General features: G+C 44.0%; 1 protein-coding gene across 2 annotated transcripts in view; it reads left to right on the top strand.

Annotated features, from left to right (window-relative positions):
• The window catches only part of LOC307199531 (uncharacterized protein), a 111,804-nt gene that overhangs the window by 66,138 nt on the left and 19,773 nt on the right, over window positions 1-25,893 (top strand). The window contains exon 1 of one of the 2 annotated variants that reach the window (XM_079947493.1): window positions 20,289-20,386. The exons of the other annotated variant lie outside the window; for it this stretch is intronic. Coding sequence (XP_079803619.1) covers window positions 20,306-20,386 — 81 coding nt within the window. The 5' untranslated portion in view covers window positions 20,289-20,305. Of the gene's footprint in view, window positions 1-20,288; window positions 20,387-25,893 lie in introns of those variants that run through there. 2 annotated transcript variants of the gene reach the window in all.

A 25,893-nucleotide genomic window follows, 5' to 3' on the forward strand; every position in this document is an offset into this window, starting at 1 on the left:
GGAGCTGAACAAACAGTAAAGCCAAATGGAATTAAAAATAGAGTGAATTGCCTGCCTGGCGTTTACACTGATTTAAGGCTATTAGGTCCTGGCAGGGTCTATTAAGAGCTGCACCCAGTGGCAGCATCCCTTTGTTTTGAAGTGGAGCTCGCTATCACTCATCACAGCAGTGGCATCAGCTCTTCATCACGATGGGAGCCGATATGTAAAAGAAATGGGAGTGGATCAAAGAAACCAGCAGACTGTACAATAGAAATTGATCTTGGTTTTAAGGACAGACAGGGGGTAGGGGTGGGGTCTGCCTGCATTTTGAAGTTAGTGGACACATTAGCATCTAAGGAGGTGGCCTTACATAAGACCATTAAACCCAGAGTCTAAAATTACCTAATAGATGGCAGCACTGTATTACTGTACCTCTTGTGGCTTTTGTTTTCGTTGCTGCTGCTGAGAATCGCTTTGAAGACTGATTTTATTGTATTATAAATATATGCAGTGTCTGGCATAGCAAAAGACAGGCCCTGGCCTGGGAATCCTGCAACCTACATTTGTATCTTTACAGTCATCTCTTTCTTTCCCACTAACAATGCTTAGGATGCGGGTGGCACTGTGGTCTAAACCACTGAGCCTCTTGGGCTTACCAATCAGAAGGTCGGCAGTTTGAATCCGTGCGACGGGGTGAGCTCCCGTTGTTCTTTCCCAGCTTCTGCCAACCTAGCAGTTCGAAAACATACCAGTGCAAGTAGATAAATAGGTACTGCTGTGGCAGGAGAGTAAACAGCATTTCCATGCGCTCTGGCATTCATCGTGGTCCTCTGTGTGCCAGTAGCGGTTTAGTCATGCTGGCCACACGACCTGGAAAGCTGTCTGTGGACAAAGGCAGTCTCCCCGTGCAGGGGTCCTTTACCTTTTTACCTTTTACCTTACTAACAATGCTTAAAACATCTTACAGTATTTAAGAAAGAAAATAGAACGAAGAGGAAATGACAGAATGAAAAGCAGCAAATTGACAGCAAATATTAAAAGCAACAGCAATAAGCAGAGGCTAATAAAAGTCTAAGAGGGGTTTCTCATCCAGTCCCCAAATGACAGCAGTATAGGTGACAGGCAAACGTTTCTGGCAAAGGTATTCCAAAGACATGGTGCCACAGCAGAAAGGGCCCTGTGTCTCCACTTCCTATGTGCATTAGCTCAGAAAGTCAGAGATCTAAGAGGAAATCCTTTGCTCATAATGGAGAAGATGGTTCTTCAGATTGCCCTAAATTTAGGTAGCCAAAAGGCAACAGACGGAGAAATGCTAGGAGGGAGAGGCAAGGGGAAGAAGGAATGCTCTTCTGAAAAGCGCTACTGTGTGATGTCTATTTTTGTGGTGGATGGGGAATATAACATTTGAAAATGTTCACCATGCAACACTCCTTGATTGCATGGGGGTCTCCTTACCTGTGCAAGCAGCCTGTGTGCCAGACCACCATATGAACACAAATTTCTAAACAGTGTCTTGTTTTTAAGTGTTAACAGCCACGACACTCACAACAAAGTACTTTAAAATAGCCTGTCCAGTTAAACAACTGAATCATTAACTGAGCAGCCTGCCAATTGATTCATTTGTTCCTTTTACTAATGCCCCCCTCTTTCTCCAAAGCATTCAGAGGGGTTTGCATTCAGTTCCCAAGTGGTCTCCCATCCAAAGAGCTAATGAGGACAGATCTACTTACTGTCATCGTTACAACGGTTTTCAGGTGCTGTCAAACCATTGTCTGGTCTTTAAACCAAGGAAAAACCAGATAATAAATTGCATTTATAATTGTTATTCTTAGAAGTAGGAACTGGGACACTTTAAAAATATATATATCGTGCAGAAAGGCTAACACTAGACAGGTTAGGAATCTTTGTGAGAACAAGTCAATCAATAGACTTTTTCACCAGATTCCTGCAGACCTAAAACAGCTGTGAACCTTTATATACTATGAAGGCATGGCCTGGCATTTGTAAAAGGGGAAGATATATTGCTATGGGTCTTGACCTATTAAGCACCCAGATCATGTTGGAAGATAGAGTAGGTAATACATGATTCTGTCTTCTGCAGGGAATACTTGTCAGTGTGCACTTCACACTGACCTTTAACACCAAGGTCATGTATCACTTTGTGGTGTGCCTGAACATGAGAGAGAAAGAGAAGCAGAGGCAGCCACCTTTGCGTACAGTACTTAAAAGAAGGATTTGGAATCTGCGGCCTTCCAGATGTTGTTATTCTACAACCCCCATCATCTCTCACCATTGGCCATGGTGGGAATTGGAGTCTAGAGGGCCACAGGTTCCCCACCTCCGTCCTCGAGAGACAAAGCTCAGTTCCATGTTTATCTGGCAATAAACAAAAACACAGTAGCAACATCTGAAGCTGCAAAGGAAAAGCGACTTGATTTTAAAACTTCCACCCTTAGAATTTGGTCGGAGTAAGTAGAACAGGGAGATCTCATGCAAAGAGAAGTGAACAGAGATCATGCTGAACTCTGGAGTTACTGATTCTGGTGCTAAGATTTGGGAAGTCCATTTTTTAAAGGTCTGTTCAATGTTACATTTCAGTCCAAAATGCACCTGGAAAGGCTGAGGCCTCCGCAAGGCTTGTAGACCCAATTTCACACCTCGTTACAAGGGATGGAGAGGCGGCTGCTTTGTATGTTTTAATCTGTTGGAGGATGGATGGTGGCTAACAGATTGAGGTTGAATCCTGACAAGATAGAAGTACTGTTTTGGGGGGACAGGGGCAGGCAGGTGTGGGGGACTTCCTGGTCCTGAGTGGGGTAACTGTGACCCTGAAGGACCAGGTGCGCAGCCTGGGAGTCATTTTGGACTCACAGCTGTCCATGGAGGTGCAGGTCAGTTCTGTGTCCAGGGCAGCTGTTTACCTGTTCCATCTGGTACGCAGGCTGAGACCCTACCTGCCCACAGACTGTCTTGCAAGAGTGGTGCATGCTCTAGTTATCTCCCGCTTGGATTACTGCAATGCACTCTATGTGGGGCTACCTTTGAAGGAGACCAGGAAACTACAACAAATCCAGAATGCAGCAGCTAGACTGGTGACTGGGAGTGGCTGCCGAGACCACATAACACTGGTCCTGAAAGACCTACATTGGCTCCTAGTACGTTTCCGAACACAATTCAAAGTGTTGGTGCTGACCTTTAAAGCCCTAAACGGCCTCAGCCCAGTATACCTGGAGCGTCTCCACCCCCATTGTTCAGCCCGGACACTGAGGTCCAGCTCCGAGGGCCTTCTGACGGTTCCATCTCTGTGAGAAGTGAAGCTACAGGGACCCAGGCAGAGGGCCTTCTTGGTGGTGGTGCCCACCCTGTGGAACACCCTCCCACCAGGTGTCAAGGAAATAAACAACTATCTGACTTTTAGAAGACATCTGAAGGCATCCCTGTTTAGGGAAGTTTTTAATGTTTGATGGTTTATCGTGTTATTGTTGTTTAGCAAGCTGCTTTTGTCATTGTATTGTAGAAAAGCAGAGCAGGAATTACATAAAAACAAAAAAGATTAACAGGTTTGTTTCCTTGGATTAATTAAGAATCTGCTCAGGAAAACTGCCCTATATATTTTTTTCCTTTAAAATAATCCGAATTTGAATGCATGAATTTTAGGTTTATCTCACCCCTTTCTACACCACAGAGTAATTACTGTGGGAGAGTGATATAAGTCAACTCTGTATGTGCATGGCATCTCTCTGAGTTTCTCGGCTTTTACTGTCCACACCTGTGGCTACTCTACACACCAGGGATAGGAAGAAGGTAGATCAGGATCCGCTAACAGATATCTAGATTGACAATTGCTATAGTCTTTCCCCACCTAAATCAGGTTGCTGAAATGAAGAAAACACAATGTTGTTTAGAAGACACTATTATTCCCTCTATTTCCGATGCTCAGGCTGTGAGCTGATGCAGCCAAAACAGAGTTGTCAGCAGGCTTGGGGAAACCTCAAGTATTGCACAAAAAGTCTTTAGGCAAAAATAAGGGATTTTCTCAATGAGCAGTGAATGGCGACATATTTGAGGTGGGCACACAAAAACCAGGCGGGGAGGATGGGGAGATGGAATGTGGGGAGATGGACACTGAACATTCCACACTGCAAGTCAAACTTGTTTTCTTTATTATCCATCACATGCTCCACAGGTTAAATTCTGGCACTTAAAACATGTTCTGGGACCATGTCCTTGTGAACTCTGGCTCACATAAGTCTTGTTCTTCTCTGAATGAACACAATACTGTATCGCCTTTTGTGGTGGTTTCCTATTCACATTCCCTTACCAACAGCTTGCCCAGACTGAGTGAACATGCCAGATTCTGGAGCTATATCAGTGCTATGATTTGGGCTATGTGGGATTCCGTTTTTCCTTTGACCAGAAGAGTTCTCACATTGAACTGTGCTCCGCTTGGGTCTTCTAATCTAAGCAAGGCAGGGGAGCTGTCCAACACTGTCAGCAACCAGAGAGATTGGTATCTAAGTAGGAGAGGAGCTGTCCAGAAGGTAGTTAGACTAGGAGCAGACCTATCAGTGGTTGCCAAAGCAGAAACTGAGGATTTACCGTATTGGTCTGCATAGACTAGAGGCTGCACTCCCACCCCAACCAGGCTTTCATAAGACCACAGGGCAGCCTGTAGGTAGATAAGCCATTATTTGAGACCCTGGGAACTGCACAGAACTTCAGCAGGTTTTTTGTTTTTGTTTTGTATATCATAGAATTGTAAAGTTGGAAGGGACCCTGAGGGTCATCTAGTCCAACCCCATGTGCTGCATGTTTTGCCCAATGTGGGCCTCAAGCCCATGGCTCTGAGATTAACAGTCCCATGCTCTACTGACTGAGCTATCCACCTGCTCTTCTCAACAGGTGGTATCAGTTGTCTGGTGCGTTGTTCATTGTGAGAGGCTGCATGTGTTTTTTAGATTGTAAAAAAACACTGGATGGTGCTGAAGATTTGCCGAATACATTCCCTTCCAAAGAGATCTCATTTTAGGGGTGTGGCCAATAGTTGGGAGCCACTTAGTTTTGGACCACACTGATTTTTCTTCCTGGTGTACTAGTGGAGGCCCAAATCTTGATGGTACCTGTTTTTCATAGTCCCTCTTCCTCAGCTGGACTCTATTTGTTCATTCTGTCCAGTATCGTCTACTCTGTTTGGCAGTGCCTCTCCACAGTCTCCAGCAGAGACCTTTCACACCATCAACTACCCAATCTGCATGCAAATCATGGGCCCTACCTATGAGCTGTGATTCCTTCCACTGCAACTATACTGGCCCTATGAGCAACTGCATGAATGAAAGGTTGTTTCCCTGACAAGCAGGCAACCAGCAAGTTCAAAACACAGTACTATCCCTATTTATTCCAACAAATGTTGTGTGCCAACATGACGGTGAAGCCCACAATGGGGAGACCATCTCCAGAAATAGGAGTTTGTGCTCTTCCACCCCTGAACACACAGACTGCTCTGTTCCAAGTGCTACCCAACACAGTCTGTGAGTGATGTGTTGAGATCTTTAATGGACTGCTGATTACTCTGATTACAACTCCAGACCAAAAGGAAATGTCAGCTTCCTGGCAGATGAGAGGGAAACCAGCCACGCTGGTTTCCATGAATAATTCAAGGGGCAGGAATGGGAAACGAATGTTTTAGGAGTGAAAAGGAAGCAGAACCTTCTGTTCTCAGGGTTCTCCTTTCAGAATGCAAATGGCATTGTGCTGGGTGTTTTTTTTTTGGGGGGGAGTACGGCTGGTTGAACCAAATGCTTCTCAAAACTCAGTGTTTGCACACAACACTCAGCTATAGATTGTTGTGACTTGTGGAGGGAGGGTATGCTGAATCCTTCTGGGCCAGCTAATACAGTGGTACCTCGGGTTACAGACGCTTCAGGTTACAGACGCTTCAGGTTACAGGCTCCGCTCCGCTAACCCAGAAATAGTACCTTGGGTTAAGAACTTTGCTTCAGGATGAGAACAGAAATTGCGTGGCGGCGGCACAGCAGCAGCGGTAGGCCCCATTAGCTAAAGTGGTGCTTCAGGTTAAGAACAGTTTCAGGTTAAGAACAGACCTCTGGACCGAATTAAGTTCTTAACCAGAGGTACCACTGTACATATAAAAGTTTTTTTTCTATGCAGAGAAATCGTGGGGTTCTCACTACAGAAGGAAATGATAATTTAAGCAAGCAAACAAACACATCCATAATACAATGGGATGGATTGGTGCAGTGACCTGCCCCATTTCAGATCAAGTAAAATACTAGACTTGTGTTCAGTAGGGCGTTTTTGTGGGTCACTGTGTGCGTGTGTGAGTGCCTTCTTCATCCACTCATGAGTGCTTGCTATTTTATGCCTTCCCTTTTCTTTTCCGGCCTCCTGTACCCACAAGGAGCAACTTTTGATTTTTAACACAGCTGTTTTGTGCAAGAGCAAGTTTTCACAAAACAGCTTTAAAAATAAAATAAAATAAGTGCCTTCAGTAAAAACCAGTGGAAAGAGGCAAGTTGTATCCTTTCCTCTGGGCTGCTAGAAACAAAGTAGAAGTCGGGGATGCGGCAATACAGTAGATTGCACCCAGAGACATCACCACACATTAAAAAAAAAGCACACACACAAAAAAACCCACACCCAAACAATGCACTTCTGGCCTTCTTAAACAGAGTTCTCAGCAGCAGTCTGAAGCTGGAACCGCCTGTGGTTCCTGGCCTTACCTTGCTGCCTCCTGTTCTCCATCTGGATCAGGCTTCCTCAACCTCGGCCCTCCAGATGTTTTGAGACTACAGTTCCCATCCTCCCTGGCCACTGGTCCTGCTAGCTAGGGATCATGGGAGTTGTAGGCCAAAAACATCTGGAGGGCCGAGGCTGAGGAAGCCTGATCTGGACCCTTGGCTCTATGACCATCTGGATTCCCTGACCTCTGAACTATCTGACTTCATATGTAGATTCTACACTCAGGCAAGAGTTTCTTGGAGACTCCTAGCCCCTTCTTGCTTGGCAACGGGACTTGGACAGGGCTATGGCATTTCTTTAGCCTCATAACAATTTCTCAGGCATCCCAACTACTTTGTTTGGTGGTCATCTTGCACCCAATTTCCTCCCTAAATCTTCTCTAAACCGGTTTGAGGCTTCAAATGTGTTTTTTTGTTTACAATCAAGCCGCACATAAATTCTATGCAATAAATGCTGCTGTCTTCAAGCCCTGCTTTGGGCAGGGACCAGCCTCACTTTGGATTTGGCAACCAGAAACTCTGTTGAGTAGCCAATCCCCAGTGATGCTTGAAGTCAGCGCCGATCAGCTAATCAGCGCTGACTTCAAACCCTGTTTTTGGCACAGATGGGCTCCACTTGGGAGCTCCGACTGGGAACTCCGGAGTGGAACCAACTCCAGTGAGACTTGCATTTGGCAACACATTTAAAATCACTGAGTACAAGCCCCCGCTTGCCAAGGAACAAGCAGAGTGCATTTTAAGACTCCTCTGAGTGGCCTCCAGTTTGTCAATTTCCTTCTTAGAAGGTGGCCTCCAGAACTTCAGAACTTGGGCTGGCCAGCGGAACAGAGCAGAACTGTTACTTCCCGTGATCTGGGCACGATCCTTCTGTTAATGTGGTCTAAAATAGCATTAGCTTTTTAGCAACCGCATTACATGGCTGGCTCATGTTCAGCTTGCGATTAACTAGGACTCTGAGATCCTTTTAACTTGTACTGCTGCCAAGCCAGGCCTTGAACATACTGTTCTTGGGACTATGACTTTTCGCACCTAAATGCAGGACACTGTATTTGCCCCTGTGGAATGTGGCCTTTTTGACCCAGCGTTCTTGCCTATACAACCATTTTCAATAGTAAATAAAAACAGCAAGATCTTCAAGCAGAGGTTGACCAGCCAGCCGGTATCGAGGACTTACTGTATCAATCAGGGGATTGTGCCAGGCACAGGGAACCAAGCAGAGGGTCTTCTTGGTGGTGGCACCCGCCCTGTGGAATGCCCTCCCATCAGATGTCAAGGAAATAAACAGCTATCTGACTTTTAGAAGACACCTGAAGGCAGCCCTGCATAGGGAAGTTTTCAATGCTTGATGTTTTAGCATGTTTTTAATATTCTGTTGGGAGCTGCCCAGAGTGGCTGGGGAAACCCAGCCAGATGGGCACAGGGTATAAATAATGAATTGTTGTTGTTGTTGTTGTTGTTGTTGTTGTTGTTGTTGTTGTTGTTGTTGTTATTCCATTTCTAAAGGCCCCTCCAGACTGGAGGTGTCTTCTGCAACATGTCATTATTGACACAACAATACTGCTTTAGTGATGCACTTATCCTGGACCAGCCACACATCAGACTGTTTTATTGGTGGTTCTGAGATGCTTCTGCCATGTTACGGCATGAATGCCATCTGGCAGTACAGCATAACAGAAGTGGGGCAAAAATAAATACAGTGGTACCTCAGGTTACATACACTTCAGGTTACATACGCTTCAGGTTACAGACTCCGCTAACCCAGAAATAGTACCTCGGGTTAAGAACTTTGCTTCAGGATGAGAACAGAAATCGTGCTCCGGCAGCGCAGCGGCAGCAGGCGGCCCCATTAGCTAAAGTGGTGCTTCAGGTTAAGAACAGTTTCAGGTTAAGAATGGACCTCCGGAACGAATTAAGTACTTAACCCGAGGTACCACTGTAAATCCCTGGAACATTTATGGTACAATCAGTATGATCCCCTGAAACTTTTGCAGGTGCAAACACTGTCGAAAACAAAGTCATGTATAGCCACCACAATACCACCAGGAGCACAACTCATCACCAATCTCAATAAAAAGGATGTCTTGAGGCACCCAAAGATGGACCAAAACAGTGTGATTTATGAGTCCTTCTTTCTGAGTTTCTATAGTTCTACAACCAAATACATACATATATATATATATAGTTATAGAACTATAGAAACTCTCTCTCTCTCTCTCTCTATATATATATATATATAATTTTAAAGTTATTAAGAATATTACAATGAGTTAAATGAAAGAAAGAAAGAAAGAAAGAAAGAAAGAAAGAAAAAAACATAAAATATTTTAAAAGGAAAAGGAAATAACAATAACCATATGGCAGTAAAATATAATTAGGATTATAGAACTATGTAACATATAAGTAAATGGATGAACTTATTGTTTCCCTCAAATATACATTGATTCATAGGTCACTGTGGTTTCAGTCAATATGTTCCAAATATCATTAAATTTGTCCATACATAATCTTCGTCTGAAAGTGAAGAATTGCAAGGGTTGTCATGTCATCTGTCCATTGATTGAAATAGGCCATATTTATATCCTTCCAATGTATCAATATCAATCTTTTTGCAGATGCAAGGGCATGGAGAATCCATTTATGTTGTAGACCGATTGTCAAGCCCCATATATTAGGTACAGAATTTAAGATAATGTTATCTTCTGAAAATATTTTAGTATTTCCCCATAATAATATTTATACATCCAAATATTTCCCCCAAAAAAACATTCTATAACCAAATACTTACAGATTGGTGCACAACTATATTCAAATGCTAGTGGAGCAGTGACCCCCTTAGGTATACTCTTAATATACACTATCCTTGCAGGAAATGTCTGGGAAACATTCATTTTTCACTTCTGTTTTCTGATCTCGAGCAGGGAGTTTTGGGGGAAATTCTTCTTCCAGTTCTGTATTTTTGTTGGTTTTGTTTGCGGTCCCATTACTTAAATAAAAAGCCTTGGAAGTGGTTAGTTGGTTTGCCCATGAATGGTTCATTTAAATTGTCCGATTTGGTCCACAAGGCTGATCATGATCAGGATTTGGCCTGTAGAACCAAAACACCAACAACAACAACCCTTCACCCCTGATTTACAACCACATCACATGACAGTGTTGTGTCACATGAAGTCTGCAGTCCATAGGAGTCAACTCTTAGGGGTCAAGGTCCCTTTGACCCCCCCCCCCAATAAAGGGAGCCAGGCCTCCCAAAGTTGATCTGCATCACCATTCAATCAGTGTATGTGTGCCATATCACGTGATCAATTTTGCAGGGTGGGGCTTACCTGGGCCCCCCAATATTTTATTCAAGTTGCCACCCTTGCTGAAGACATGTGCTTCACTTGTGGATATATCACAACATAAATGTAAGCGAATCTTAGCGTTGGCAGGGAGGTTATTGTGGGAACTGTTGAGATAACAGAAGGTGTGTGAAAGTGTTAGAATGTCATGGGAATAAAGATCTTGCAAGCATGCAGGCTGCATGTTACCATGGTATTAGTGGAAACAATAGAAAGGACATTTCCTGAATGTGGTAGCTAACACCAATGCAATTACGGACTTTTGCAAGTCTGCCTGAATTTTCAGAATATTTATATATTTTCTAGGAACCATGCATTTGAGCAGAAATCAGTTTTGATTCTAGGTCCCTGGGCATATAATGCTGATCAGAAAGCACCTTTCAGGGCAGGCAAGAAATGCCCCTCATAGTTGCCATAAGCGAAGAGTGATAACTCAATAAATAACGTGTACAGATTTGATCTTAGCCAGTGGAAACTGATATCCTTATTAAATATCCCAGCAGTGTCACCTTTGGAAAAAAGATTGTTATATCTAATTTAATTAGTTCATTAATTGATTAATCTGCTTAAAGCAAGACAATTAATAGCCTAATAAAACTTCACTTGGTTGACAGTCCTGATATTAATGGACTCTTAAAGGCAGTCAGTCACAGAAAGATAAGGCTATATGTCGCTTCTGATGTTTTCCATTAGGAAGTTTACATGCTATGAAAAGTCTGCATTGGGCTGGGTTGTCCTCTGAAAGACTACATATAGCCCAGTTTAAGTCCAATGCAGCTGTTTCCACAGTTCTCAGGGCATGCTCTGAAGTTACCTGATACAGGAGGGATGGGGATACTGTGGCCTTCCAGATCTTGCTGAACTCTATCATCTTCAGCCAAAATACGCAATGGTCAGAGATGACCATTGTAGCTGGCCATCTGAAAGGCAAAAGAAAGCGTAGGGAAATGACTCTTTTGCTCCTGATGTCATGTGGATGTTCTGTAAAAGCTCAGTAAACAGAGAATGGCAATTCCATGGTAAATGCCCAGTGTGGAAGCGCCTTGAAAACTTTATCCCATGACATTATCCCATTATCTATACAATGGGTGACATCACATTCAGCTATAACTCCTACATGCTCTGTGGCTTAATCTGTAAAGGGCAGCTACAGTATCACTCCTTAGAACTCGTCATTTGTTGTTGTTTAGTCGTGTCCGACTCTTCATGACCCCATGGACCAGAGCACGCCAGGCACTCCTGTCTTCCACTGCCTCCTGCAGTTTGGTCAGGCTCATGTTTGTAGCTTCGAGAACGCTGTCCAACCATCTTGTCCTCTGTCGTCCCCTTCTTCTTGTGCCCTCAATCTTTCCCAACATCAGGGTCTTTTCCAGGGAGTCTTCTCTTCTCATGAGGTGGCCAAAGTATTGGAGCCTCAGCTTCACGATCTGTCCTTCCAGTGAGCACTCAGGGCTGATTTCCTTAAGAATGGATACGTTTGATCTTCTTGCAGTCCATGGGACTCTCAAGAGTCTCCTCCAGCACCATAATTCAAAAGCATCAATTCTTCGGCGATCAGCCCTCTTTATGGTCCAGCTCTCACTTCCATACATCACTACTGGGAAAACCATAGCTTTAACTATACAGACCTTTGTTGGTAAGGTGATGTCTCTGCTTTTTAAGATGCTGTCTAAAACAGCTTAACTGGTGTTAAACACATTGCGCTTAACAGCAGGTAACAAACAAAGCCCAGGAGCGCTTCCACTCTCCTGCTATTCTTGAGTGGGATTCAATCCCGTTCCAGCAAATTCAGGTTGCACAATTAAAGTTAATTTGGAGGTCTTGTGCAACAAAAAGCCACTTTCCCTAAACATCAGACCAGCAATGGGAAAGTGTGAGATAACATTTGCTTGGCCAACACCATCAAACCTCCCCACTGACGAAACAGGATGAATGCTCATTAAATAGTCAACGTAATCTAACCTCCCTACAAATAAATCAGGATGAGTGCTCAGTGAACAGTGCCCAAAAATGTTTTTTTTAAGAAAACAACAATACAAAGACAAGAGGTGCTTTGGGAAGGGTTGATTCTGGTAGAGATGTGACTGGGAAACGGTTAGGTGTTCTTATGCATATTCATGTGTGCAAGCACCCCACTTCTCCCCTTCAGATTAGCCTGTCCCAAGGTGGCTTTTATTGAACGGCAACAACACAATAATAAACATGGTCCTGATATATGAATGCAAATGTAGCTCTTGGAACACTTACTAAATTATACACATGCACCTTGTCAGCTCTGGCCACAAGAGTATGCTTGGAGTTTTCTTACAAATTCAGTTTTGGGTATACACCATAGGGTGTATAAGTGTGGAAGCGCCTTGAAAACTTTATCCCGTGACACGTTATCTATACAATGGGTGACATCACATTCAGCTATAACTCCTACATGCTCTGTGGCTTAATCTGTAAAGGGCAGCTACAGTATCACTCCTTAGAACTCGTCATTTGTTGTTGTTTAGTCGTTTAGTCATGTCCGACTCTTCGTGACCCCATGGACCAGAGCACACCAGGCACTCCTGTCTTCCACTGCCTCCCGCAGTTTGGTCAAACTCAGCTTCGTAGCTTCAAGTACACTGTCCAACCACCTCGTACTCTGCCGTCCCCTTCTCCTTGTGCTCTCAATCTTTCCCAACATCAGGGCCTTTTCCAGGAAGTCTTCTCTTCTCATGAGGTGGCCAAAGTATTGGAGCCTCAGCTTCACGATCTGTCCTTCCAGTGAGCACTCAGGGCTGATTTCCTTAAGAATGGAGAGGTTTGATCTTCTTGCAGTCCATAGGACTCTCAAGAGTCTCCTCCAACACCATAATTCAAAAGCATCAATTCTTCAGCAATCAACCTTCTTTATGGTCCAGCTCTCACTTCCATACATGACTACTGGGAAAACCATATCTTTAACTATACGGACCTTTGTTGGCAAGGTGATGTCTCTGCTTTGTAAGATGCTATCTAGGTTTGTCATTGCTTTCCTCCCAAGAAGCAGGCGTCTTTTAATTTCGTGACTGCTGTCACCATCTGCAGTGATCATGGAGCCCAAGAAAGTAAAATCTCTCACTACCTCCATTTCTTCCCCTTCTATTTGCCAGGAGGTGATGAGCCCAGTGGCCATGATCTTCATTTTTTTGATGTTGAGCTTCAGACCATATTTTGTGCTCTCCTCTTTCACCCTCATTAAAAGGTTCTTTAACTAGAACTCGTCATGGATAGATATAAACCCTACCGATTACTTATTTTGCATATTCACCTATTGGAACAATTGCAGCCAGAGCTGCAAGAAATGTAGCCATCCTTCTGTGTATCAAAAAGCCATTTTTGTGGGAGCTACTTCCTGTGTGGTTCAGGCAGACCACACCACACTAGCAAAACAGCTGGTGGGGGGCTGGGGGAAATCTCTTGAACCATACTATTGGCTGCTTTCTGAATGGAAAAAGCACCATCTAAATAGCCCTGCAGCAAAAAGGGACATAAATTTTGGCCTGGAAGGCATGCCGGTTTGTACATCACAGTTGCTGTTAGCAACCACCCATCTGATGTTTTGGTGCCTTCTAGCAAGGAAGAGGAAGTGAAGTGGTGGGGAGGAAGACATTTCTCATGGTAAAGAAAACTGAGAGGGAAATTCTGGGAATTGTGGTTCTGGCTGGAGAATATGATGTTTCCACCCACTTATGTGAGATTCTGATGATCCCAAGCCTCTTGCATGCCTCCCCACTTGTAAGCTGGTGGTAAAGCTAAGGTTCGGGTCCCCCCCTCCTTAAATCCAAAGGAGGTGCCTCATTATCTCTGCTTTAGACTTGCTGTTGGGCTTTACGGTGCTAATCTCCTGTTCCCATGGTGAAGTACAGAGAAAGGAACTGACCAAATGCTGAAACGAGCTCCTGCCAAGCACTCCCTTGAACACGTTTCCCCTTTGCCACTCCTTCTGTCAAGGAACCAAAGCTCCTTAAAAAAATAAAAATCAGCAAGACTTCTGGGCACTGCAGTTTACCCCTCCCTGAGTAGCAATGTCCAGCAACCCTTAACAAACTACAGCTCCCAGAATGCTTTGAAGTGAAGCATGTGCTTTGATCGTGCTTTAAAGGCACAGTGCGTACGCAGCCTAAATGCCTAAGGCGTTGCATCTTTTTAAGGAGGGGGTGGGGATCCAATTTAAATGACAATAAAAGGATATGGAGCAGCAGAATAGAAGGTAATTAACATGCCAGAATAATTTTGGTCCCCCCCCCCCGTATAGATAGACAGATATAGATAGAGAGGGGAACCATGGAAGACTTGATTTGGAATCTGGAATCAGTAATGGATTGGGTGTGGATGAAGTAACTGAAGCCTGATGCAGACAAGATAATGTGCTCTTGGCCAGTAGGACTCCGGATCCAGTGACATAGGGATCCAGTTTGTTCTGGACGAGGTTGCACTTCCCATGAAAGAGCAGGTGTGCCGGCTGGGTAAATCCTGGACCTAGCCTTGCTCTTGGACTTCCTAGGTGATCGTTTTGTTTCATTTATGACTCACTTCCCTTGAGGCATCCCTAAGCGATTTGCAATATAATAAAAACACACTGATCTAACAGTTGCATATATGAAAACACTTAGAAACAATTGTATATATAAAATCTTCCTTTTTTAAATCAAATAGCTGCACCTGCTTCTGGAAAAGGTAGATGTAGTTTGCTCTAGTCTCATCAGGAGTTGATTGTTCTAAGATGCTCTACATGGGGCTACCTTTGAAAAGGATTCAGAAACTGGCATTCGGCTGTGACAGGGAAGAGGGAGCCTTCAATCGACGACAAGTCTCCCCAAGGATTCCTGGGAATTGTTGTTTGGTGCTGGAAAACTGCTGATAAATATTCTTATAGCCCCCCACCCCACCTGCCTGCAAAACTATAGCATAGATAACAGAGATCCCTGGGGGGCCAAGGAGAATAAGTACTAAATCATTTTAAGACTCTAAAATAGCTCCAGTGTAGAGAGATCTCAGTTGTCTAAGCATGGATGCTCATGTAGCCAAAACACGTGTGTGTGTGTGTGTGTGTGTGTGTAACCTAGAATGGCTGGCTGGAACCCCTAAACACATATGGCATCATTTTGTTATAGAGCATACCTGTATACTGTACTCCCCTACTTACCTGGGTCAAGCCCACTCTGATAGGCTTCCCTGGTGTTCTGACTAATCTTTCTTCTTTTCAACTTGTTGTCAAGCCAGTATTGTAGCTCAGGCCTCAGTTCTGGGGTCAGTCAGACCTTTGCAGCACTCTGGAAGGAAGTGAGATACAGTGGTACCTCGGGTTAAGAACTTAATTCATTCTGGAGGTCTGTTCTTAACCTGAAACTGTTCTTAACCTGAGGTACCACTTTAGCTAATGGGGCCTCCTGCTGCCGCCATGCCGCCGGAGCACGATTTCTGTTCTCATCCTGAAGCAAAGTTCTTCACCCGAGGTACTATTTCTGGGTTAGCGGAGTCTGTAACCTGAAGCGTCTGTAACCTGAAGCGTCTGTAACCTGAGGTACCACTGTATTTGCTGCACCCCATCTCCCCTCACCCATTTACATCCCTCTGAGACCAGCCTGCTAGCACCAGAGAGAACAGACATACTAAAACCTTGGGACAAATTCCAGGCCATGTGTGCTCTGATTAATATTGTGGCTGCAGCCTCCCACACTATCTCTGAGTCAGATCTTTGTCTGGGGAAGAAAAGAGAGGCATCCATGGCAATAATAATGCGAAGTAAAAGCTTCTATGGAAAGATGAACCGCAAGAGTGCAACAACCCTGATGCAAAGAGACCTGCCAACTACCAGTACTTTCCAGATGGTTCTGTACATCATTTGTGTGTGTTTTTAGCTACACCCCCCCCCCAATCTTCCTTGTTCATCTGCAACTCCAAAGTTACATCTAGAAAGGAAAAGCAAACCGACTCTTTCCGAAAAGGTGGCAGCATTAGGGAAATGTGTCAATTTTTTTATTTTTAAAAGGTAACGGTAAAGGGACCCCTGACCATTAGGTCCAGTCGTGGCCGACTCTGGGGTTGCGGCACTCATCTCGCTTTATTGGCCGAGGGAGCCGGCGTACAGCTTCCGGGTCATGTGGCCAGCATGACTAAGCTGCTTCTGGCGAACCAGAGCAGCGCACGGAAACGCCGTTTACCTTCCCGCCAGAGCGGTACCTATTTATCTACTTTGCACTTTGACATGCTTTCAAACTGCTAGGTTGGCAGGAGCAGGGACCGAGCAACGGGAGATCACCCCGTCGCGGGGATTTGAACCGCCGACCTACTAATCAGCAAGTCCTAGGCTCTGTGGTTTAACCCACAGCGCCACCCACGTCCCTTTTTATTATTATTTTTACATTTGCAAAATTGCATTGGTCACAAAGCATTAACAGGTGAATGTGCCTTGGCATCTCTTTGCTGAGGATCTGATTGTCTGTGAGAAGCATAAGTTGTAAGGAATAAGGATGCATGAAGGCTTTATACATGACCATCCCTGACTGCAGAGACCTCCCCTTCCCACGCTGGGCTCCGGATACCCAGCAGTGTGGGTGAGCTTCCTGTCTTATGTCGGGCTAAGAGAGAGCATAAGTCTGTGACCTGTCATCATCCAAAGCCTCTTGCTCATTTCTTTCGTATCACACTCATTGTTAGCTGTTGGAGGCAATAAATATGCATCTCATGCTGGGAACAGCTGAATGACGCATTTACATCTGGAGAAGGAGAGTCGCCTCTTTGCTTAACAGATCAAAGAAAGAAAGGAATATGATGGAGGGGGCTGGGAAATAAGGAAATGGGGTTGGCTTAGTTTGCATACCTGAAGGATCCACAGAGCTCTGAACAAGCCCCAAACCTCTGCTGCTGCCGTTGCAGATCTCGCACGCGACTCTCAGCTATAATTGGAAATGGGTTACTTACAATGTGAGGAGTGAAGGCGTCCTAGTTTTTGCAAGAAAAATGGCTTTTGAAGCAACACTCTAGCAGGGCGCCAAACTGCGCCATATGGTCTTTTCTGCGGCAGATCCCCTCACGCTTTGCCTGTGACAGTTTCTGCTCCGTGGTGCGGCCTTTGCAGACAAAGTTACACAAAGAGGCTGTGGTTTCAGAGCTATCCTGGCTTGTGGCCAAACAAGCATTGCAAGAGCCCCTGGCTTGCCACTTCTTTGGTGTCTGCCGCTCGTCGGCATAACATGTTTGGTGCAGGATTTTGATTTCTGCAGTGATGGTCTACTCAGGCTTCACATCAGCCCTGCAAAGCTGGTTCCTTATAATTTTGAGGTTATACAGTGGTACCTCGGGTTCCATATGCTTCAGGTTACATATGCTTCAGGTTACAGGCTCCACTAACCCAGAAATAGTACCTCGGGTTAAGAACTTTGCTTCAGGATGAGAACAGAAATCGTGCTCCGGTGGCGCGGCAGCAGCAGGAGGCCCCATTAGCTAAAGTGGTGCTTCAGGTTAAGAACAGTTTCAGGTTAAGAATGGACCTCTGGAACGAATTAAGCACTTAACCCGAGGCACCACTGTAGTTTCAAGTATACTCGCATTGTTCAGCCTGGACACTGAGGTCCAGCTCCGAGGGCCTTCTGGTAGTTCCCTCACTACAAGTGAGGTTACAGGGAACCAGGCAGAGGGCCTTCTTGGTAGTGGCGCCCACCCTGTGGAATGTCCTCAGATGTCAAGAAAATAAACAACTATCTGACTTTTAGAAGACATTTTCAGGCAGCTCTGCATAGGGAAGTTTTTAATGTTTGATGTTTTATCATAAATTATTATTATTATTATTATTATTATTATTAATTATTGAAATGGGGTTGCAAGGGACATGCATTGATTGGCAGCCAGTTTGCAAGTTCAACATTCTCTGCCCATAAGAGCGGCCGTGTTCACTTAAGTGTCAGGGGCCAAATCATGTACTGACTGGAAGCAGAGGAATGGTGGGAGGAACCAGCTGGGGAACCACTAAGGGAAGAAGGCTCAGAGCCTGTGAACTGGTGATGGGATGATAATGAGTGGTCAGAGGGAGAAGAGGCAGAAGACTGGGAGGAGGAGGAGGTGTCGGAAGCTGAAGAGGTAACAGGGCTTAGTGAGCAGGGAGAGTCTGTGGCAGATAGAAGTCCAGAATCAGAAGCTGAAGGAGGAGGGGCCAAGAGTCAGATAGGAATAAGGCTGGTGAAGAGTCAAAGGAGTCTTCCCCTCTTGTTGCCCCTCCCCTTGGTCTCCCAGAACCAGAAGAGAGCTGAAATGAGCAGAGCAAAGACAGACATGCAGGCACAGTCCCCTGGAAAAAGCCCTGGAGAAAAGGGGACTGGGGCAGCTGTGAGGAGGTGGGGACTTTCAGTTTCGGCAACTGATTCACCTACCAGGAATGAGCCGCTGTGCTCAGTAGCAACATCAGGATGCTTAGTTTGGTCAGAAATCGAGTATACACTTCCAGAATTAATGCTACATACATTATGTCTAGTAAATGAGCCACCATAGCTGCTAGAAGGCCATCAGAATTTGTGTCCTGGGCTATCTACCTATGTACTATCTGAAACCAAAGGGGCATATTGTTTGCCAGATGTGAAATATATTGACATTATTTTCAGCTCTCCTACCCCACTAAATATAATGCACTTTGTATGTTATTTTCATGAATATACACATTTTTATGCACACGTTACTCCCATACATGGATTTTTATGCACACTTATTGACTAGAGAACTACACTGCAAGATTTGTGAAAATTGCAGATTTTTAAGAATGGCTATATGTCAGTTCTCATTTTGTTTCAGATTAGGTAAATTCACCTTTAAGTGTTCTGCCACAGATTCTCTCTCTCTCTCTCTCTCTCTCTCTCTCTCTCTCTCTCACACACACACACACACACACACACACACACACACACTTCCCTGTAGCATTGCTCTGTTCATCTTTTTAGCAAGCCTTTGAATCTTCCTGTAAATTTTGTCGCTCTCATTCCCAACCAATCTTGTGTTGGTTTTGGGCAGGGAATTGAATCAACTGATTTTTTATTTTTTTTTATGCCTTGGTTAACATACTAATTGTATATATTGTCTGAATCCTGTATGGCCCAGCCAGAGGAAGTTGTTGGCTGGCGATTAACACATGTACTAAATAACCAAGCAAACCTTCAGGTGGACTTGGGTTGGGTTCCCCACCACCCAAAACAGCTAATGATCAATGATCCCATAGAAAACTAATATTTAGATTTAGATTCCTGCATTGCCGGGGGCTGGACTAGATGACCCCTGGGGGTCCCTGTCAACTCTGCAGTTCTATGATTCTCCTCACTCCTATCTGGAAAAAAATATTACATACCGTGGTACCTTGGGTTACAGACGTTTCAGGTTACAGACGCTTTTAGTTACAGACTCTACTAACCCAGAAATAGTACCTCGGGTTAAGAACTTTGCTTCAGGATGAGAACAGAAATCGTGCTCTGATGGCGTGGTGGCGGCAGGAGGCCCCATTAGCTAAAGTGGTACCTCAGGTTAAGAACAGTTTCAGGTTAAGAACAGACTTCCAGAACAAATTAAGTTCTTAACCCAAGGTACCACTGTATCTTTCTTCCTTCCAGAGCACTGCAAAGGTCTGACTGACCCCAGAACTGAGGCCTGAGCTACAATACTGACCCGAGGTACCACTGTACTAGGAAAACCATTTTAGCCATTGTGTAATTAGCTTTCCCAGAATGCAGGTTCTTTATTTGTGTCTTCACGGTGAGTGAAACATCGTTTGCCTATTTACACTGTACATGAGCATTCCTCTGTGGAAATTTTCTCTGTGTAGGGGGGAAAAGTGTTAACAGTTGGCAAATGAAGGGAGAATTGCAGCTGGCGTGAATTTGATTTTCTCTCTATTTGTTTAAAGCTCCCTCTTGTGGTTGAAGGTAATAGAACTTTTAATTTCTCCAAATAAGGAGTTCGGGGGGGGGGGGGTTATTCAATGTGCATAATGTCTCCTGAAGTGTGCTGAGTGCTCTCGTTCAGCACCTTAAAGGAAGTATCCGTTGCTTGGCAGAATCAAAGGCTCTCATGCTCAGCAGCGGCCGTGTTGTAACTTGAAGTGGCGTTTCAAAACAAGAGCGAAATGGCTTCCCTCCAGGCAGTCTCTCTCTCAAATTGAAATTTCACTTCAAACAGATACATCAGCTGTTGTGTAAAGTGATCAGTGTGTCAAGTGTGAAACAAGCATGTGGAGCCATGGCTGCCTTTAAGAGATTCGAACACAAGACTGTTATTAAGTGCCACAAAACGGAAAAGGACAAGCTGGTGAAATCACAGGTAAGAAGTTGTCCGTTCATGACTGAACTTCTGTCCTCTACTTTGCCCCCAAAGTCTTGCATGAACCTGGCAATGTCTCTTGTCCAGTGGCCTGCTGCAGCTCCTTTGCACAGTCTCTGTAAGTTTAATGTACCCCAGCATCAATCTATACCTGTCCAGGGTTCATCTGTTGTTTGCTTTTAAATGCATATTCAGCTGCTGCTGTGCTGTTCTTAAAATTATTGCAGTTAATAGTAAATATATGTCTGTAAATAACAGGGAGCGGGTGGCACCATGGTCTAAATCACTGAGCCTCTTGGGCTTGCTGATTGGAAGGTCAGTGGTTTGAATCTGCGTGACAGGTTGAGCTCCTGTTGCTCTCTGTCCCAGCTCCTGCCAACCTAGCAGTTAGAAAGCACACCAGTGCAAGTAGATAAATAGGTACTGCTGCAGTAAAAAGGTAAATACTATTGTATTTTAATATTTTGTTGGAAGCCACCCAGATGGATGGTGTGTGTGTGTGTGTGTGTGTGTGTGTGTATAATATATATTAGTAAATGGCATTTCTGTGCACTCTGGTTTCCGTCACGGTGTCAGAAGCGGTTTAGTCATGCTGGCCACGTGACTTGGAAAGCTGTCTGTGGACAAACACCAGCTCCCTTGGCCTGAAGCGAGATGAGCGCCTCACCTCATAGTTGCCTTTGACTGGACTTAACTGTCCTGGGGTCCTTTACCTTTGTTTTTTACCTATATGTCTGTAAATTGCCTTGGAACATATACAGTCGTGTGAAAAAAGTACACCATCTTTGAATTCTGTTATTTTACATATCAGGACATAATAACAAACATCTGTGCATTAGCAGGTTTTAAATTAGGTAAATACAACCTCAGATGAGCAACATCACATGACATATTGCATGATTTATTTAGCAGAAATAAAGCCAAAATGGAGAAACCATGTGTGAAAAACTAAGTACACCCACACTGCTTCCATAGGAATTAAGAGGCAAAATGGCAGATAGGGGCTGCTAATCAAATGCCCTTGCTTAATTGATCATCAACAACACTTCTGCCCACCTCTATAAAAGCTGAAGCTTTAGCAGTTTGCTGGTCTGGAGCATTCAGATGTGTAATAACAGAATGACAAGGAAGAAGGACATAAGCAATACTCTTAAAGAAGCAATTGTTGCTGCCCATCAAACTAGGAATGGTTATAAGGACATCTCCAACCAATTTTAAGTCCATCATTCTACAGTGAGAAAGATGGCTCAAAAGTGGAAAACAGTTGCCAATGTGTTGTTGTTCATCTGAGACTGCATTTACTTAAATTTAAGACCTGCTAAGGAATAGATGATTGTTGTTATGTCCCGATATATAAAACCACAGAATTCAAAGAAGGTGTCCTTTCTTTTTCCCATGACTGTATGTGGGAGGCAATTCACAAATTATTAACCTAATGATCACAAACAATAATAGAAATAGTCGGGGATATGTACCGTATTAATCCATGTACAGTGGTACCTCAGGTTACAGATGCTTCAGGTTACAGATTCTGCTAACCCAGAAATAGTACCTCGGGTTAAGAACTTTGCTGGGGGTTGGACTAGGCTATCCTTGGGACCTCTTCCAGTTCTACAATTCTATGGTTCTGTGATCAGAGAACCTGGAGAAATTTCACTCAGTTTCGATTAAGTGATGGCCACCTCTGACTCCTGTTTGGCCTTGACTGGCCACTAGTACCTACTAAAACCAATTGGCAAAAGCTGTTGTCTTATGCAATGCAAAGTCTGACATATTTGCTAAATATGCTTAAAAGCAATCCATCGCCAACAAACCTTTCCTTCTTTCCCCATATGAATATTGTGCAAAAGATTGCTTATAAACACCCTGTTTCCAAGCTTTAAGATACATACCATCACCGCACTGGGGAAAATAAAACGAAGAACAGTCCGTTGCACAATTGCTGACAGTCAGACTAGCCTAACACAGCACTGCCTGTCTCTTTGACACAGTTCTTGCTCAGCACAGCTTGATTTGTTTGACACCAGGGAATCGGTGGGGTTAGTTACTGCCATTAATGTTCAGGGGCACCCTGACCCAATTATTTGGCTTGCGCAAGTTCAAATAACTTAGGAGAAATCTGACGAAGGTTTCAGTGCCTTTTCTGTGATTAGGATCATATAATGTGAACGATGCTATCGAAAAACAAACCCTGTAAAAGTCTAATTTTACACTTTACTGTGGACTGACTTGCATGGATTATTGACCTATTTCGCTCTGACATATTTGACATGATGCATTCTGGTTAGTTTTTAATGTATTAATAGTGCGATCCAGGGGTGCCAACTTGAATAAAATATTGGAGGGGGCAAAATCCTACCCCACATAATCACATTATGTGATTTGAATAAAATATTGGAGGGGGGTAAATCCTACCCCACATAATCAATCACATGATGTGGTGCATGGAAACCATTTGAATACCAATGCCTATCAACTGGGGGGGGCGCTCAGATATTTTATTGAGGAGCCCCCCTCGCCCCCTAGGAGTTGGCTCCTATGGTGCAATCCTAGGCATGTCTACTCCGAAATTCAATGGGACAAGTTCCAGGTACGTGTCCATCACAGGGATAGAAACCTGAAGCCTTGTAGATATTCTTGGACTCCCATCTGTCCCAGCCAACATAGCCAGTGATCAGGGATGACACAAGGATATGCCAGCAGAAGAAATCCTGGGTTGGTTAAAGGTAAAGGTAAAGGGATCCCTGACCTTAGGTCCAGTCATGGCCGACTCTGGGGTTGTGGCGCTCATCTCGCTTTATTGGCCGAGGGAGCCGGCGTACAGCATGTGGCCAGCATGACTAAGCCGCTTCTGGCAAAGCAGCGCAGCGCACGGAAACGCCATTTACCTTCCCACCGGAGTGGTACCTATTTATCTACTTGCACTTTGATGTGCTTTCGAACTGCTAGGTTGGCAGGAGCTGGGACCGAGCAACGGGAGCTCACCCCGTCGCGGGGATTCGAACCGCCGACTTTCTGATTGGCAAGTCCTAGGCTCTGTAGTTTAACCCTCAGCGCCACCCATGTCCCTCCTGGGTTGGTTGCTGTTCTTCAAACCATTGCAAAGGAGCTTGCAGAAAGCCACACATGATTCAGCGCTTGGCACAAGCACCCATCTTGACTTAATGTGCAGGGAATTGTAACAGGAGCACACAGCTGGATTTCAGCTAACTTTTTTCATGCAAAATGTCTTGTGCTGTGGAAAGCCCTTTCATTTGTGGAAGGCCATCACTGGATCTAACCCAATATGAATGACCCATCTTTGCAGGGCTTTTTAATGTAATAATTTATGTGAAGTTCTTGGAATGTGCAAGCACTCAGAAGCACCATATCAAAAAGCAGCATATAGCAATCATTTTTTATGAGGGAAGTACTTGATTCAGAAAGAGGGCAGGGCACTAGGTGAAATTATAACCTCGATTACAATTAAAGGATTCACATCTTGCTGTTCCACTATCTTACTCATCTTAATCCTCCTATTTATTTATTTATTGATTTATTTTATTAAATGCTGAACTCCCACCACTCCCACCTGGAATGTAGCTTTCTGCATTTTTAAATGCAGCTTTATATGCGCTTATGTGCAGAAGTGAAGAATGAATCTTGGATCTTCTTTAACGGGTCCTGAACCACTGAAATCTGTAAAGCAGAAATGTTTCCTCTGGCTGTCTGGCCATGATGCTGATTTATGGCTTGCTTTCTGATCGAACCACCGTAATTTTGTGAAATGATAGAAGTATTGATTCTAGAAACAGTTTCACTTTTCTGAAACTACCAGGCAAGAGGAACTAAATGAAGCCCTCGGAGTGAACAATACAGCTTTCTGCTTTATCGGTTCCATGTGCTTTTGCCTAACCTTTGCTTAACAATCTGCAGCGCTCCCCTTTGGATCTCTTTTTCTCCTCCTCGCTGACTCTGCAGTAAACAAACAGAACCTCTCAAGTGTACCTATGAACCTTGAAAAGCTATTCTACACATGTACATTATTCTGCATTAAAATCAGTGCAGGGAATCGCTTGTCTAGGATGTCAGGATCACTCAGGCCGCTTCTCTCCTCCAGGGTATTTCCTTGGGTCTTAATCCTGATCTTGAGAAATATTGATGCGGGGGAAAGTTTCTTCTCAAATCATGTTCACTGCATTTGCTATCACCATGTTTATATTCCTCTGACTACCTGCTCTTCCTTGCAAAGCTCAACTCAACTTATACTGGGCAAGACTACGATGGCTTTAGGAGGGTAGACAAAAAAGCTGAAGTTGTAGGGTGGGTTTTAATGGGTAGGGGAGAATATATTAATTGCAATTTATCCCTCCAGGCGCCCATGCATGTGGGTTAAACAGAGTTTCAAAATCCCATCCTTGGCAGCAAAATTAAAAGTACAGTTGTACCTCGGGTTACATACGCTTCAGGTTACATGTGCTTCAGGTTACACACTCCGCTAACCCAGAAATAGTGCTTCAGGTTAAGAACTTTGCTTCAGGTTAAGAATAGTTTCAGGTTAAGAACAGACCTCCAGAACGAATTAAGTACTTAACCCGAGGTACCACTGTATAGGAATTAGGCTGAAAAACCTTGTTTTGAGCAAGTCTCGCTGTGGAGTAGGTTGGCTCCCCCTTCTTACCCCATTTAACAAATAAGCAACAACTTGTAAAGTATAATGTAAAACAGAATTTACTTATTATCATGCATTGGTTCACAGCAATGACAGCAGTAAAACCGATGCAAGCTAAATAATTATATTTACAGTATAACCACTGCGGTTTGGCATAGTGGTCAGAGTGCCTGTCTAGGCCCTGAAGAGCAGAGTTCACATCCCCACTCAGTCACAAAGCTCACTGGGTGACTTTGGGCTAGTCACTGCCTCTCAAACTGACCGACCTCCCAGGATTCTTGTGGGGTTTAAATGAGGAGGGAGAACAGTGTACCCCACTTTGAGCAACTTGGAGAAAAGGCGGAATGTAAACGCATCAGTTTAATGAATACACAAAATCATGAATACTCAATCTAGAATGAAGTTCATGCTATTTTACTTCTAGAGAAGCAATGTAGAAATGCCAGGGTTGAGAGGATTTTTATTTTTGAATTTTTTTTAAGCCAGGTGACATTCTGCCTCTCTGCTGATTGTTGTGACTGCCATTTAGCTGTGACAATTCAGCATACATTATCATATTCTTCATGTGGGAGAAGCTGATCTGTTTCACTTTGCCCAGATCAAGCAAATACTGACAGTGTTTACATCCATTGTTTCATTGTTGTCAACAGTTTAAGCAAATTGAGATACGGCTACAATGAATAACCACCAATTTCAATTTTGGGGTGAAAACAAGTATTTTCCAAGAAGTAGACTTAAAAAAAAAAAGACTTCAGCTAAACTTGAACAGGGATTTAGAAATTCTTAAATCCACTGGAATCAATTAGCTTACACATGCCTGTATATTGAATTTTGGCTTTAGGTTGTAGAAGTGTTC

Source organism: Podarcis cretensis (genome assembly GCF_951804945.1).
Source record: "Podarcis cretensis genome assembly, chromosome: 12".
Lineage (NCBI taxonomy): Eukaryota > Metazoa > Chordata > Lepidosauria > Squamata > Lacertidae > Podarcis > Podarcis cretensis.